The sequence below is a fragment of the Notothenia coriiceps genome, unplaced genomic scaffold (genome assembly GCF_000735185.1).
Source record: "Notothenia coriiceps isolate Sejong01 unplaced genomic scaffold, NC01 NC01_scaffold00003311, whole genome shotgun sequence".
In the NCBI taxonomy this organism is placed as follows: Eukaryota; Metazoa; Chordata; class Actinopteri; order Perciformes; family Nototheniidae; genus Notothenia; species Notothenia coriiceps.
In genome coordinates, this window is record NW_011336012.1 from 99,469 (window position 1) to 117,258 (window position 17,790).

A 17,790-nucleotide genomic window follows, 5' to 3' on the forward strand; every position below is an offset into this window, starting at 1 on the left:
CCCCCCCCCCATGCAGGCCCCAACGTCTACCTCGGGCAGAGCAGAACAGGACTGCCAGCCGGTTGTCTCACTTGTTGGGTTAACTTATTGAACATTCAGACTGACTACTCCCCAACTTTGATCAAGGACACGGAACAAATGTGTTGACCAAAAGGAAAAAAAAGGATCAAAAGATGGTTGAGATGGAGGAATAAGTCAGGGTTTTTTCTAAGCTCCTTAAAGACTCCCCTCTCTTGTCTTTTTTTTATTTTGTTGGCACGCTGAAGGGCCCCTTTGATCAAAGCGTTGTGCATGAGTGTGTGTTGTAGAGAGAGTGTGTGTGAGAGAGAGCAGCTCTGACATGAACCTGGATGCACTATTAATTTATGAGAAATATGTTTAAAACTAGTTATAAGAGACAATCAGTCCATTTGCGTGTGCTCATAAATGTCCCCTATGTGTTTCTTTGAATTGTTTTTTTCCCGTGTTAGATTTCTTTAAAAAAAAAATGGTGATTCTTTGTACTACCTGTATGCAATTTTTTCTCGCGTTTCCCAGCTGTGAATTTGGTAGATTTATCCCCATGTCTCGAGTGTTAAATGATACATTATTATGAGGAGATATTAGTTAAATTAAAGGGGAAGTGCAGAGCAAATCAAACCAGCAGCGAGCAAGGTCCATCTGAGCTGTACTGCTGCGTGAAGGCCACAAACACGAACAAATAATAAAGATCACTTGACCTGACACAAATCCAACTAAATGTTCTGTGTTTTTCTCTTTGTATCACTGTGTCTACACAACACACCACAACACGACAGCAAACCATGAATCAATCTAATTTCACCAACAATTGGGGTTTTTGGTTTGTCGTAAAACGTAAATTAAGTGTCTTCATATATGCCAAATGTCATCTCTGTGATGGTCCCCAACATAACATTATAATTGGCCTACTTTAAAAAGTATTTATTCTAAGTCACGGGCCTGATTTCTGTCCAGGCAGGGAGGAATGTGAATTATGTGAGAGCTGCGTTAATCCCGTCTCATAAAGAGGATAATCCAACATTTTTATTGACGGCTGCCCTTTGGTGCAGGGCGCAACGCTGGCCAGTTCACACGCAGAGATATGAAATGAGCTCTGCAGCTCAAGAGTGGAGCAAAGACGAGTTTAAATAGTTATACAGTAAAGAAAAACAGCAGAAAAGTGGACATAAAGGCAAACAAACGCCCAATATCGGATCCATATAAAGTGGGTAACACTTCATTTTCTAAAAAATAAATACATTTGAGAGAAGCAATGATAAGGTTCAGTTTAAACTTTATTTATCAAGTAAATTATAAACGCATCATTCAGCTTTAAATGTTTACTCTTTTCCATCTCAATCAAAATCCATGTCACACATCTGTTGCAGGGATTGTTAGTGCTGCATGTATTTCATAGGACACAAAGCCAAAAAGTCTTCGGGGTTTGAAGGAGAGAGAGTTTGAGGGTGAGCAGGTCCGGGGGCTCGTGCATGGATTAAAGAAGAAGAAGGCTCGTGCTATCGGACTAATTAGGATGTGACGAGACGTCAGAAAGCTTCTAATAATTCTGCCATGACTCTGCTGCAGTTGAAGTGCTTTGTTGTCTATTTGACCCCCAATTAGCACAAAATGACACACAATTACAGAGCGACAAACAATACTCTAACAAATAGTATTGTGGGTTATATTTGGTTTGTTGTTGATGATTGTTGATAGGCCTACATTATTTTAAAATATAATATTGTTCTAAATGGTTAAATAAGAATTTGGAGTTGGCACAAGCCTTTATATCGTGTTGCAACATGTTATAGCCTATCAAGTTGAAATTGGCAACCTAAAACCATGACCTAAATAAAAACAACACTGAGACAAACAAAATCATTAAAAAAAAACGTGTGTTGTTGAGAGAAAAAACAAAAAATAGCAATCTCAGCAATATTGGCCATCATTTATTGGTGAGATATTTTGTCGAACCTATAAAAGGTCCTTTCCTTATGCCCATAAATATTAGAGTTCTTAAATTACTCGTGACTGGGAAATGTCACACAATCACTTTCTGGTAATAATCCTGAACTGTAGGCCTACAAATATTTTTCTCGACCCCAGAGCCACATTCCCAGTTTCAACAGGTTCGATAATGTCAGCAGAGAGCAGTAAATCAGCGTTCGTGCAGCAGGGGGACCGGGGCCCCCGAGTATCCATTCGGTTTTAATTCAGCACAAGCGGCCATATGGGTCCGGCAGACGCGCTCCATTAATCCTCTCATCGCATTTGAGGATGTTAAACAAAACAGAATAGCCTCAGAAGCTTCTTCTTCTTCTTCTTGGTGTTTTGTCGACCGTCTCCCTGAGGCAGGGCTTCCCCCAAGCGGAACGACTTCAGCGGGCCGGGGATCTCCAGGCTTCCCCGCCGGAGGAGAGGGGATCCGACCGGCCGAGGGGTGCCTCGATCCGGCTCAACAGCGGCGGTGCACCGGCCTTAAAAATACTAAGACTTTACTAATTATTTATCATTCAGAAAACAGTAACATTAACCGGAAAATACTGATAATTTAAATATAAAATATGACACATTACAACCTACTGTATTATTGACATTAGGACTGTGTACAGGGCATGTGTCCAACGTAGGCGTATCCAATTTATATCTTTCTCCTGAATTGTATCTGAGATATCGACAGGCTTTTTAATGGCCCAATGCAAGACTGTATATTGCATGATTATACACACTGGTCATTAGTGTATTATTATGTGACCTAAAATCAAAATTACACAAGGATATGCTTTTTTGAAAGAGGAATAAAGGGTCTCATTATTGCATTTTACAATATTGCTATTAATGATCGTCTATCTAGGCTAAACCATATCTATTTAGGTTTTGATGTAAACAATACACATAATAATAACACTAATATGAAATGAAATGATAGTTATTCTCTGGAATATTCATGATCTATTATCACATGTGAAACCAATATTTATTTTTATACTCATAGATCCTTTTTTTTCTTACTTATTTTGACACTAACTCACAATTACGTTACTTAATATATGTCAAATTAGCAAATGAATAGAATCATGATAGCCTTTTAACCAGTCATGTCTGAAAAGTTTCACCTGTTTTGCATCTGAATCAAAATAAATCCACATTAGTAATGGATGACTTAGATGTGAAAATATTTGAGAACTGGCTTTGTATCAGCTTTTGAAAAACCATATCACACATCCGGTTTTGCATCTCTTTGTGTAGTCAGTTTATGGATTGATTGTTTTTTGAGGCGGACCAGTATAACAGGCCCATTGGGGAACAAGCCAATATGTCAATTATTGTCTGGAGAGATGGAAAGCATGACAAAAACCTCAGGAAACATTTATGATGAACAATTGATGATTTAAACAAGACTATCAGAGTTGATTTAAATAGGCTATGCGGTTATCAGCTGTACAATGTCCCTGACAGGCATATGACTCTGTTTTTTTTAAGAAAAGAGAATTAGTGAAAGTACTGGGGCAACAATCCCGCATATTTGAATACAGTAACCGCCACTTGGTAATGGACCTGATTTCTCCACGGCAGCTGCGTAAAATAAGCACAAGATGAACGGAGATAAACGGCCAATTTGTTGGTGAGAATATAACTGAAGACTATTGTTATGCATAAGTATGTGTCCTACATTCCCAGAGAGACGACGTCTATGACATATCAGCACAGCACTGCATACATAATTCATCTGCAACAACAACAGTCATGGGATCTCATTTAAATGAATGAAACAATAGTGTTTCTGTACTCCTGTCAGACTGGCGGTTGAGGAATATGGTAAATGGTTCAAAGTACCCAGCCGTAACTCTTTATGACCTTCCCTATCTGTGTTAAGCCATGTAATATGAAGAGTGATTTAATCTCTTGGATTACACAATTTGATGAGATTATTTTCAATTCTATCAGATGCACACGCTAAATGTTTCCATGTGATGTTTTAATGGGACTTTAAAGCGGCACAAAATGTTCTTTTAATTGGAATTCAGGAATGCCACAGGGTTGTTGATAAAGGAAGCGCTTGCTCAAAGAGAACAGAAATGTAAAACATTGTTTTTTACATTTGGAAATTGTTCCTTGAAGAAGAGAAACTGAGCTGACAAACAGAAACAAAGCTCCGGGGGAAAGTGTTCCTGGAGCTGTTTAAACTGTAAATGTATAAAAAGCTCAGCAGGGGATGGAGAAGTGTTTAGATTGTAAGTAAAATACAATTCAGAACTATAAAATATCAGCATTAAAATGCACATTATTATCAGTTCAGTACTATAAATAAACACATGTTCGGAAAAAAATGTCCCCTATGACTGGAATATTATACATACTAAATAGTTTACTGTTGCATCAATGCTTAAGTAACAATTTGTTGTTGTAGTTGGTACATTTGAGTTTGTAGTTAAGTCCAGTGAACCCAACAAAAGGTCCCAAGATACATTTGAGGGGTCAGCAGATGAAGAGAGAAAAACTTCTGCTACACAAATCTGTATTATTTTTAAGAATCTTGTCTGATCTTTGCCTTTTGTTGGTGAAATATTGGATCATTTTAGGCCCACGACATATTTAAATGCCACAATCTATATATATATATATTTGAAAAGTCCTATGACTTTATTTTTGTCCTATGACATGTTTGTTTTTATGTAAAATGATTTATGGGAGTGTAAAGAAGCATACAAAGATAATAGTCAAGTAAAATACAAGTATGTGGTAAATGTACTTAGGTACAGTCCACCACTGGCAGTACTTAATACAACATTTAGGTGATTTATTTTTCTATTTGATACGCTGAATTATACATTTAATATTTGTTTTGGGGAGACCATTGCATGTTGCTTAAGGTCATCAAACAGAACACAAGTGATGCTGCATTAAACCAAAGGGAATCTTGAAACTATATTACATTAAAAACACGGTCGACAACGTGAGTCTACAATTCACTGTACCAGATTTAACAGGCGCACATTCAGTTTGGTGTTAATGTGCATTAAACAATTATCACAGGGCCGAGGTGTTTTTTTACAAGGCTTGTTCAGCTCTTTCTCCTTTATGATGGAAATTGCTGTAGATTTTTGCACTAACTGGACCTCGTCAGTGCTTCTCCAATATATATATATATATATATATATATATATAATAGCTTATTTCGCTTTCTGTTGATGCTGTTTTTGGAACACTACCATGGACTGCATCGTGTTTTATTTTATTTTACAAGATAAAATGATCAAGCGCGTTCATTTATGGCTTTTTTCTGTGAGAGCATGTGAATATCATGTAAGTCCATTCAAAATCAATTAAATGCTGTTCTTCTATTCATCTTTTTGAGTGGAAAGAATCCCCTCAATAGATTCCACGATGAGCAGGGTCTTGCTCTAAAATCATAAAACTGTATCAGATTTTTATGATCATCTTTAGATAAATCTCTCTAAATAATAACTCAATTTATGTGGAATTAACTGATTTTCAAGACTTGAGCCGGTTATGTATGCAAAAATCCCATAGTGAAACGTTAAACTAAAAGACTTTACAGCGGTGCTAGGATTTGAGCTTCACCATATGGCCAGAGTTACACATGAGACACGATATTAATAATGCTGAGATATTGTCATTTGAGGAAAGCGCTTGCAGTAAAAACACACATATGTTGTAGACACATATGCACACGAACGCCAACACAAAGCAGAAAGCTGATTACAGGTTTAAAGAAAATCCAGCATATGTAAAAAAAAAATAATATGAATAGCCGTCAAAGAATTAGTGCTTTACATAAAGTTAATGCCTAGTCAATGTTTCTTTCTCTCTTTTTTTTTTTCAAAGAATCCATTTAGCCTGAGGACCTCACGACCCTGGATTATGTCGACAGTGGACATCCAGCCAACAAAGCACTCCTGCCCTTGTGAGAACAGACCATTAGCAGGAAAAAAAAAAAACATAAATCTCCTTATAAAAGCAAAAGGGAGATGTTGTAATAACAGATTACATGCATTTAATGGCCAAATTTACATCCATAAGCTCAAGCTAAAAGCATTTGACGCAAACAGATGCTTGAGCGAAGCTTTGTCGAGGAAGCTATAGGACAGCGAGAAGTGGGGAATTGTAGGTTATGATATGAAATGAAAACACCTGTACTGTAAGTGATCAGAAACATGTGCTTTGTGAGTCTGAAGCTTTCGATCTGGTTTTGCTCATACGACACGTCTTCCACCACAAGAGATTGTCAATCAAAGCATTGAACTCGAACACACTGTTCCAAATGTAACATCACAAGTGGATCAATTTAAAAATCTCAAATTTGAGCCAGTTCATAACATTGTACAATTTAATCCAAAAAGGAAGGCCACTTTTTTAATGATATGAACAAAGTGGACTTAGCTGCACCGGATAGCTTATGCCGGTCATGTTAACAGCTAAACGTGCTAATGTAGGCTAAATATCAGCCTACAAATGGACATATCGTCAGGCTTCAGGATTGGTTTTGATAAATGTCTACGGATTTGTGAGTTTTTGAGACTGAAATGAATTCCAGACGATCAAGGTTGCTCTATCTCTACAAGCAAAGATATCGATTTTCCCTTAGAATGAACAAAATACTATCTTATAATATAATATCTCAAGGTCCACGATAGCTTTTTTCTGGAGCTTTTGAATACATTCCAACTATATCTTCAGTTCTTCTTTAGAGGATAGAGTTTGTAAACAATAATATCCAGACTTTCACACTTACAGATCTGAAACAATATCCACTTTACCCCAACACGGGCCATAATCTAACCAAACCGATGCCTTGCTATCTAATGTAGCCTTTTGACAAAGTCTGATATAGTATATATTCAGATACAAAACGACGATTCAGGTCACATCCGGACCAACAGCCCACCAAGTGCACAACTTGTTAAACACGCACTGCGCTCAACTGCCAAACCTCTCCTCTCCTGCAGTTACAACACAGAGGGTCAAAGGTCAGGGGCCTCTCGTTGCTTGTCTGAAAACCATACAGTGTGGAGAATGTCACGAAACAGCATACGATGCTTTTCAAGCCATCTTTCTTGCAATTGCTGACAACTAGGACGTGATAAAGATATATCACTGCTGCACAGGACAGGAAAGGCCTGATAATTGCACATTTCCACAGCATCATTGACCTTCCTCCTTCCTCCGTCTCCATGGGGGCAGATGGAGAGGTCGTACAGTAGAGGAGGATGGATGCAGAGTTTGTCGACAGATGCCTCTCTCCCTGCCCCGCCTCGCCCCGGCCCACCTGTTAAGGGCAGCGCGAGCTCCTGGAGGCGAGCGTGTCTGTTGCGGACGTACGCCGGGAGGAGGTGGCTGGGGAGGGGCGGCCTGGAAACGCTGGCACGTGCTTCCCTGTGGAGAATCTTCCCCCAGTCACAGATCCAGTAACAGGGCCTGTGTGTTGCATTAGGTATGGCTGAATGAGCACAGGTGTCCCTATGTGCTTCCTCTCCCCTGTGGTGGTATAAAGCAGAATGTGGAGCAAGCATTGATGTGTTTATGGGTTTGTGGATCAATCATATGTGTGTGAGCGTATTAGTGTGTGTATTTAGGGGGGCAGGAGGAGTGTGCCCACTCTGCACCCCCACAGCCGCCACACGCCTGGCCACCTGCTCTTGGATTAGAGAGCATGCGGATTACACACGTCACAATGGAGATACACAAACACAAATATGCCCTCGGCCAACAAAGGACACACACACACACACACACACACAGGACAGACTCATCGCTAATCGCTCTTAGCATCTTCAATATTTTCATAGTTTGGGAATGAATGACTCTGGACGGAGCACACGACATGGCAGATTATATTTATGTTGACTGATGCTTTTAGAAGCGACTTTTTACTGCGTGTTTATTATAGACTGTTATAACTTCTTGCACCATTCACTGGACTTGTTGTTTCAGTGGCTTTTCACATGTGAGCACATTTGTGTGTGTGTGTGTGTGTGTGTGTGTGTGTGTGTGTGTGTGTGTGTGTGTGTGTGTGACCCACAACAGATCTGCTGTCCTACTTTTCAACCATATAAACACAGTGACGTCAACACGGAGAAACCAACAAGCGTTCCTCGGCTAGGAAGGTCTTCAAAACAGAACGTCACCACTAACAACAACAGCATGGACAACATAAAGCCAAACAACAATAACTCTCATTCACAACAACTATTGGCATTTCTTGTGTGTTATTTAAAGGCCATGGGCTTTTAGTTACAACAAAAAGGGTCTCCACTTAAAGATGACTCAATAGCCCTTTCTTTGAGAAGAATAGTGGACACAGGAGAAGCAGGATCACACATTTATTTGGTTAAAGTAAGTGTTGTGTTGAGGAACACACTTTTTTAAATATACACCCTAATTATTTCAGTCATTCTGTAACATTATGGTGTAGAGGTAAACCTGTTGAGATGTCCCCACAATAATTAAAAGGATAATTCCATCCATTATACATGTCAGAATCAATTAGCAAGACACAGGGCTCAAGAGGGCCTGTTAAAGCACGCTATAAGGACTTTTTTTTGGCTTTTCGGGGGCTAGACAACCTCAACCCATGCAGCCTCAGCTTTAAAGAAATACTTTGCCCAAAAATGACCATTTGTATATCAACTGCTAACATTAAATGCCTAAAAACGATAATCCCCAAAACTGAACAATTCTTGACTAATTTAATTATTTTAACAACAGCGGGACTATATCAAAACATCCTTTTTTAAACTTGCGCAAATCTTATAAACTTGCAGTGTAATTTCATTTATTGTGTCGTATGCTCACTACTTCCCAAACACATGTGATTTCAGTAAAACCTTACAATTACAAAAACCTTTAGATAAACAGTCTCACTACTCATCCATGAGAGTTCTGTTTTTGCAAACTTTGGGGGGTGAAATATTCCTTTAACCATTCTTTTTAGATCTGTGTTTTACAGGCTCCTTTAAACCTTATTCAAACCTTAATTCGATCAATGAAATAAAAAAGTCATGTAAAAAATGCAATCAAACAACGCAATGGTAATCAACTGGGAAAATAAATGTATATTATAATAAAGGTAAACAACATAACTAATTTCAACGTAAATACAATATTTGTCAATCTAACATTTCATATAAATTACAAAAAGGTTATGTTAAAAGTTCTCAAAAACCCCGACGCACAGCCAAAAATGTAACCAATAGTGCTGAGTGTGTTCAGGAACATTTTCCAAACCTTTGACCTTGTACACTTGTTGGGTAACAAGCGGGTTAAGTGTTCCTAACACTTGTTGTGTAAGAAGCCTCGAAGGGTTTAACTCATGGTTGTGTGTTGGAGGGAAGATCTCCTGCCACCGTCTTCCCCCTCTCCATCACCTCCTTTTGCCCCACGGGGTCAGTGGGTTTGTTTTGCTAATGACCCCATCCCGTTATGACCTCATTCAGTTTGCGCTCAGTAATTGGTGGCACACTGACACACTGCGGTGACGGGGGAGGGGCTCACGCGCCTAGGGGGGGCCGATCCCATTGTAAACATTCCTCCCTGACAAATAAGGTATTGTTATTGATGATTAAATGCAATGAGGGATGCTGTGTGTGTGTGTGTGTGTGTGTGTGTGTGTGTGTGTGTGTGTGTGTGTGTGTGTGTGTGTGTGTGTGTGTGTGTGTGTGTGTGTGTGTGTGTGTCAGGGAAAAGGATAATGTAGGTGATGAATGATGATGACAAGAGAGGTGTTACCACAGATTGCCTTCAGCATGGAGGCAAGTGGCAGTAATGAAGAGAACTAATGATGACAGTATATTTTGTTGTTGTGCTCTGTTAATGATGATACTTTTCACACCTTCTCTTTTCTTTGCGGCCGCTTGTCTGTTGTAGCCTACGATCTACTTCATAATCTGAAGCTCCTGCAAGTACTTTGATTCTTCACATCTTTTCCGTTTTGAGCTGAATCCTCCCAGTTGTTGCTGTGGATCAAACTATTTGAGGTTGGTCTTGAGGTGAATGTTTTCTCCTCTTCTGACCCCAAGTCTGTGCAGGTAAATGAGACCGTATAGTAGATCACTGACTGCTTCTTCCTCTAGGTCCACAACAACTCTTATCTTGAATTGAACAAAGGCCCCACTGGCACAGATGAAATGATGATGTATTTCTTTGTCGAGCTCTTGAGGACAGAGACCTAAATGGCAGGAAAAGTGGTCCGCACTTTTGAGATTGCTGTTATTGCATTTGGAATAGGGATGTAACGATATATCGAATATCGCGGTAAATAAATGTCTCAATACCGTCGTGAGACTGACAAAATCTACAGCAATTTTTTAATTTTTTAAAACCTTTATGCAACCAGATGGTCCCATTGAGATCATCGATCTCTTTTTCAAGGGAGAGCTGTCCAACATGGCAGCAAGTAGGTTACAACATGAACATAAAACAACAGATAACACAAAAGGACATCGTATTTACAGGGCTACATTTACATACCTAGAGACATTGACAAGTACCGACAGTATATTTATATCTCACCCTGTAAATAAGCCTCACCTTCTTGGCAACAACTGTATAGTTTTTAGAAGTGGTGGAGAGACAATGCACAGTTTTACCCACTGCTTTCACCCATGGCAAAAGCATATCTCTCTATCCCAGCAACATCAGTACCAAGCAAGAGAGTTTTTTCCACAGCAGGGGATATTGTAAACTTCCAAACATCTCAGCTTCTACCTGGAAATGTGGACATGCTCATATTCCTAAAAGATAACCTTGAGGATGCTGAGTGAGTGAGTTAGAGAGTTAGAGTTGAGTTACTTGAAAAACTAAAGTGAAACTTGATTTATTCTATTGCAGGGTCTGATTATTATATTGTTGAAACTTTAAAATACTACTATCCTACTAAAATGCTGTACAAATCAGATTTATTATTTAATAAAGAAAAAAAATTCAAGTAGCTTTCAGTTTTGCAGCACATTGACAGAACTCATCTGTTTTCATCACTGTTATCCTCTCTGCCTCTTGCTCATCTTGTGTTTTGTTCTTTTCCAGTTAGTGACCCATTTCAGTGTCCCTCTGTTTTCCTATTATGTTTTCATGTGTTATTTTGTCAATGCATAGTTAGAGTTTTAACGATGAAAGCAAGATGATTTGACAACAAATAGTATGAAGTCTTTCCTCTCCTCCTTCCTGCTTCTCATCTCTAATCATGGTCTCCAACATGAGCACAAATTACACACAACAAGTTGATGTTTCTATTCAAATTACATTGATAAAATATTGTATCTGCATTTCAAGTAAAATGATGATGTCATGTTGGGGACTAAAGTAGATTTCACCTGCTGTACTGTACGCTTTGCCCGAACAGCTATGTTTCAGCGCTAGCTTTGCTTATTTTAATCATCATGTTCAGCCTCATCAGGACGATGATGTTCAGAACCACCTAACACCACTGTGTTGTAGCACACACGTTTCCAATCTCTTATCCTATTCAATAATCCTGAGTTTAAGTATAAACGTAGCGTTGTCTGGTAAACATTCATCAGTCCACATTGGTGCTTGATGGCGAAGGAAGAGTCACTGTTGTTGCCTCAAGCTGGGAGGTGTGGGTTGTAGTATCAGTCACCTCCTCCACCTTCAGTCCGGCAAAGTTTGGCATCTCCCCTTAGTGTTCGAGAGGGACGGACTTTGTTGGGTGGCACTAATGATGGTTGCACGATTAAAAAAAAAAGCCTTGATTCTGTTAAACTTGAGCCTCGACTGAGCCACCATTCTCCAGCTTGAACAGCCATAATGCGCCAGGTTTCCTTTGTTGTAGCCCATTGATTGGATGCAGCATTAGCTCGTTTGGCTGAGCCCAGCGGCTGGTTGTTGTGTTTGTTGCTGCTCCTACATGTCTCTCATTATGACGTACCCCAGCAGGGTCTGCTGGGCGAGCTCATTCTAATTCAGCAGCAGATCCAGCAGCACGAGGAGGAGGTCCGGCGGGCCGCAGCAGCCAATATTGCGTGTCCCCCACTGCCAGAGCCTGCTCCCAGTCCACCTCCGAAACCCAGCCCCCCTCAACAGAAACGCAAGGTGAAGGTCCCACTCCACTTAGATCCGCCCTCTCCCACCAAAGTCTCCTAAAGGCCACAGCTGCAGAGAAGAAAAATAATTCAAAATATATACTGTATATATATTCTAGGATCATTTCAATTAACAGCCGCTTAAGTAACATCAAGCTGAAAATAAGTGTTTAACGTCCTCTGTGGTAAATGTTTAACCGATTTGTGCCCGCAACTGGAATTTTAAATTGTCATTGGTGAAAGCGCTCTCTGAGCTTGCCTTAACACAATCTGAACACGCTTGTTGGCTGAAAAGGTTTCTTTTTAAATCATATAGCCTTTAAACAACTGTGCATTCGTTTTGCTTTTGTGATATTTCCTGCCATCTAAACATTTCAAAGTTGTACTGTAAATTGGCCGAAAGTATATCCATACCATATTTCCAAACATTAAACAAATCGGAACAAAGCATTTTTATCCTACGAAATATCATATTTTGGCATTGATGTGTTAAAGGCTGTTGCACCTGTTATAACAACCAACAATCCTTCAGCAAGGTGAGAAGTTAAGCCACTGGAGGTTGGAAAACACAAGAGTTTCAGCTGATGTTAAGTTGCTCTGGCAATTATATGAATTGAATAAACCTCTTTCATACAATAATTGAAAATCCAAATTTTAGCAGCAGTGCTTTGTTACTCTCTAACACAGGGCATGGTAGACACAACAACATGAACAGCTGCCAAATAATTCATTAACATGAATGCATTCCAGAGCTTTGGCGATGCAATAAATACGTTGTCTGTTATGTAGACCACATCGACGGTAACATCTTTGGACAGAATCCACCACCATAAATCACAACTCCCTGACTCGATGTATTTATTGCATTGTTAGTGCATCGGATTGCATTATACACAGGTGATCGTGTCTAGCCCTGTTATTAAAGCAATGGCGTTAATGTTAAATATATTTTTACTTTGTATAGCTTTATATTATAATATTTGTAGTGCAGGCAAATTGGCCTTTCAATACTATATAAATGGGTCCCCTACAACCTCCAACAGTAGCCTCCATGTATCACCCCATAGTGTCAGGCTAAGCGTCGGTTGTGGAGAAGGCATGCATGCTCCTCCATAGCTTGGTCCCAGCAGCCCAGTGACGTAGCTCAGTCTCACTCTCATGCACATGGACGGATAATCATCAGCAGCACTCCATTAATGTACGGACACACTGCATGGAGTGGAGTGGAGGCCAGCTGCATGGTGTGAGCTGCTTTTATTGAAGATACCATGAATGCACCCAGCTGTGTGATATCATTTGAGATTTGACTAACGAGGTAGATGCCTCGAGCTTATGAGCAGTTTGTTTTAATGTCTAAATAAGTGTCTTATTTGTGGAATTTCAAAAAACAATTTAGTCTTGCTGGCAAATATTGCTAAAAAGAAAATGACAGCACATTCTTAATGTACAAAATAGTTAACAGTAGTTTTGTAGTCTTTGAAAATTCCCTTTCCTCTGCTGCCAATCCCATTTGTTCATGTCTGCTGTGTCTCCTGCTTTCTGTCCTGTCTCTCATTCTAACAATTTGCCTGAAGTATAACAAAATACACAATCAAATGATGTTTGCCTAATCCAAAGAAATCAATATGTAATGAGAAAATGATTTTGATATTTAAATCGGCTGTGTTTCAGGGCTCTCTGATGATTTGTGCCCGTTTGGTAATAATAGCTTGTTGATCGCACCAAAGGAATAACAGAATGATTAGTGTTTGCCTGAAATCTGTTTTGTGTTCCTCTCTTTATGCAATAATGTGATTGTTAACTCTGGTTCTTTCTGCAATACAGTGTGCACATAATGAACCTTCGTGGTGCTGGTGGGATGTCATGCTTGCACAGTGAGAGCACGGGGAGCCCTCATTGTTCAAAACTAAAAGAAAACATTAACTCAATTTGTTGCTGTTCTTTTTCCTATCTTTTCTACTTTAACCTCTAGCCATCAGACAAAGAAAAGTTCGACCAACTTCAAGAAGAACTGCTCCGTACCCAGGTACAGTAGATGCTGTGTTACTTTGATTAACTCAATCTTTTAGTTGGAACAGAGGAATGTTTGTAATTGTGGGAATCATGAAATCGCCAAAACGTTTACATTGTACCTGATTGTGGTTGTTTATTGGTACTGTTTATCCCGTAGCTTAAATATCAACGCATGCTGGAGAGACTGGAGAAGGAGAATAAAGAGTTAAGGAAAGTGGTGCTGCAAAAAGATGATAAGGGGATCCACCAAAGGAAAGTGAAGGTGGGTTGCACATGTGAACATTAAAGTGTCCCTATTAAGCTTGGAATTCTTCCTGATTGGGATTACGTTATTAAACTTGTATTCAAATGTTTTAGATTCTTTGGGTCTGTTTTACTGCTGTTTGCTGTCTCTTATATTAGTGTAGATATTTATTGACGTCACTGTCACTCTGGATAAAGTAATTACACTGTACATTTACAAATCCATAACATGTGTCTTGCCATTGTGTTCCCTCGTGTAGAAGTCTCTTATTGACTTGTATTCTGAAGTCCTGGACATCTTGTCAGACTACGATGCCAACTACAACACTCAGGACCATCTACCCAGGGTAAGGAGCATGTACTTCTACTGCTCATAGGAAATTAGCTTTTTTTTTTAATCAAAGACATAAAGGTATATTTAGTCTGTCCTTTATACCCTCCTCTGTCCTTTGTCTGCCTACTATGTGTAATATATCATCCATTTCCTCCTCTTGTGTGTCAGGTGGTGGTGGTCGGGGATCAGAGTGCTGGAAAGACGAGCGTGCTGGAGATGATCGCTCAGGCCAGGATCTTCCCCCGGGGCTCAGGAGAGATGATGACGCGCTCTCCCGTCAAGGTGTGTAGGACAAACCTGGCTGATGTTTGTGTCGTCTTTACTCTGAAATGAATAAGAGTTGACAACCATTGTGAGCCAGAATCGAGATATTTTTTTAAGAGGAAAAAGTACAGTTCTAATGGAGTTACTTTTTTCTACAGGTAACACTCAGCGAAGGCCCCCACCACGTGGCCATGTTTAAGGACAGTGGCAGAGAGTTTGACCTTACCAAGGAGGAAGACGTAAGTCATGAATTCCCTCCAACTTTTAGGATTATTTCAGCTCCTTCTTACAAGTTACACATTGTTACATCTGTTGTGTCCTGCTCTGCCTTGCAGCTGGCTGCTCTGAGGCACGAGATTGAGCTGAGGATGAGGAAGAGTGTGAAGGCGGGACAGACCGTCAGCTGTGAGGTGAGATTTAATGCTTCCATTTAGAAAACAAAGCTCTTACTTGCCTATTTGAGTCTCTTATGCTTCATGGAAATTGATGTTTATTTTTTGCATGACAGACAATATCCTTGAGTGTCAAAGGCCCGGGCATCCAGAGGATGGTGCTTGTTGACCTACCAGGAGTCATCAGCGTGAGTATAGATTATTACATTAATGAGGATGGGAATGTTTACATTACATGTTACTTGTTTACACATTTCCTTCGCTGTTTACTTTTTCCTAAAAGTTTTATATTATGTATGCAGGATATCCATTTCAGATACTTAATGACCTTGTAATGTTTAAGCTTTGTAATATTAAAGCTATTAGACCAAACTTGTCTTTATAAACATGGTAATACAAATGCAATGTTTGAAAGGTTTTTTAATCATATTTCAAATGTGTGTCTCTCAGACTGTAACTGCAGGCATGGCGGCAGATACTAAGGACACTATCTTCAGCATCAGCAGGGCCTACATGCAGAACCCCAATGCGATCATCCTCTGTATACAGGGTGAGCCATGAGTATAATTCAGTAACAGCAATAAAGGCTTGGAGCCAAAGAGGCTTGAGTCATGTTTGGCAAATAAGAGTATTGTATATTAAATGAAATCCCGCACTGATTTAACACAGACACGCGCCTTCACTATCACGATCCCTATCATATCTCCTGTGCTCCCCTTGTCCCCCTCCAGATGGCAGTGTGGATGCAGAGAGGAGCATCGTAACGGACTTGGTCAGCCAGATGGACCCCCAGGGGAAGAGGACCATCTTTGTTCTGACCAAGGTGGACTTGGCTGAGAAGAACCTGGCCAGCCCCAACAGAGTAAGAGGCTTAATTATCCCCAAAATAGAAAGCAGCAACAATGTTTCTTATAAATGTAAAGGATTATGTCTGCACCTATACCTTGGCTCTTATAAATGTTACTTGTAATGTTTACTTGCTTTGTCTTCTATCATAAAAAGGATCAACAATGCCACAGTTCAGTCAATGTATAGAAGTCATAAAAATCAATCATAATGTTTGTCATCCAGAGTTGAATAGCATTAGTATTGCAGAAATAGTGAGTAAAGGAGCTGCATTAGTAGAATTCAAAACAGTTGCAAACTGATGAATAGAGTGCAGCTGCTCCACAAGAGGGAGCTCAGCACCTTTATTTGAACTCGTTGGCCCCTCAATGAGCTGATGTTAGGGAACCGTGTGCAGAGTAGACTGGTGTAAGAATTGAATTCCTCTGTTTACATTTTTATTTCAGATCCAGCAAATAGTGGAAGGGAAGCTGTTTCCAATGAAGGCCCTGGGCTACTTTGCAGTGGTGACAGGAAAAGGTAACATGTTGTCCTGAGTTATCCATCATGCTACATTTAATATCCCAATATCTAATGAGGATGTTCAGGTCATGGTTACGTCTGAACTTGGTTTCAATTGTACACCGACTATGATTATCATGGAGCAAGCTGCAGGGTTAATTTGTTTTACAGCATATCGTCAAACTGTTTTGTAAGAACGTTTGTACCCACTTTAACCTGAATTATGTAGCACTTGTACCATAATGACATATATTTACATATTCTGAATGAGACCACACATTAACTGAATCGTGATTTACTCCCACCTTGTTGTGCTGTCTTCCTGTGTGCAGGGAGCAGTGGTGAAAGCATCGACTCCATTAAAGATTACGAGGAAGATTTCTTCCAGAACTCCAGATTACTAAAGTAAGTCCCATGTGATCCAAATATCAATGTTTCATCGAAGGAATTCATTTAAAACGGACAATTAATATATTTATGCAACTAGGGACGGCATGCTGAAGGCCCACCAGGTGACCACGAAGAACTTGAGTCTGGCCGTCTCTGACTGCTTCTGGAAGATGGTCAGAGAGTCTGTGGAGCAGCAGGCGGATGTCTTCAAAGGTAGGACTTCACTTACAGGACTAGCCCTCTCACAGGAAGGCTTGACTGATTTATACTGTATTCCTTATTATTTGTGTTACTGAGTGAATGTTAATAATCAATGTATTTTACAGTCCCTGGCATGTTTAAACATTAACTGTACAGAGAACAGGTGCTCCTTCTCCTCTTCTCTTCTCCCAGCACCTTGTACCTTACTCTGCCCGCCCTGCCACACTTTCCCACTCTTTCAGACCTGACTTCCAACTGCAATTAGTCTAGACAATCTCCAACCCATTGCTAACAGCACAGGAGATTTATGGCGGTGAGACTACAGTTCCCATAGGCCCATTGTGTGGCGTATCGATTCATATCCCATCAAATCACAAACAGCCGGCCTCCGTCCTCTATGCTTGGCGCCACTGTGGCCCCTCAAACCGGCAATTAGCCTAATCCCCATTGTGCATAGGGAGCTGTGGAGAGGGACAGTGGTCCTGGTGTATGTTTGTCTGTGTGCATGCATAAAAAGTGAACTTACACTTGACTTGACTGTTTG

General features: G+C 40.0%; 1 protein-coding gene across 1 annotated transcript in view; it reads left to right on the forward strand.

Moving 5' to 3' along the window:
* Positions 1 to 11,556: 11,556 nt before the first annotated feature.
* The window catches only part of opa1 (OPA1 mitochondrial dynamin like GTPase), a 32,096-nt gene continuing 25,862 nt past the window's right edge, over positions 11,557 to 17,790 (forward strand). The window contains exons 1-14 of the mRNA XM_010766388.1: positions 11,557 to 11,599; positions 11,831 to 12,072; positions 14,035 to 14,088; positions 14,233 to 14,337; positions 14,579 to 14,665; positions 14,821 to 14,934; positions 15,075 to 15,155; positions 15,252 to 15,326; positions 15,425 to 15,496; positions 15,759 to 15,858; positions 16,040 to 16,170; positions 16,601 to 16,673; positions 16,988 to 17,060; positions 17,143 to 17,258. Of these exons, the coding sequence (XP_010764690.1) occupies positions 11,557 to 11,599; positions 11,831 to 12,072; positions 14,035 to 14,088; positions 14,233 to 14,337; positions 14,579 to 14,665; positions 14,821 to 14,934; positions 15,075 to 15,155; positions 15,252 to 15,326; positions 15,425 to 15,496; positions 15,759 to 15,858; positions 16,040 to 16,170; positions 16,601 to 16,673; positions 16,988 to 17,060; positions 17,143 to 17,258 (1,366 nt within the window). The remainder of the gene's footprint in view (positions 11,600 to 11,830; positions 12,073 to 14,034; positions 14,089 to 14,232; positions 14,338 to 14,578; positions 14,666 to 14,820; positions 14,935 to 15,074; positions 15,156 to 15,251; positions 15,327 to 15,424; positions 15,497 to 15,758; positions 15,859 to 16,039; positions 16,171 to 16,600; positions 16,674 to 16,987; positions 17,061 to 17,142; positions 17,259 to 17,790) is intronic.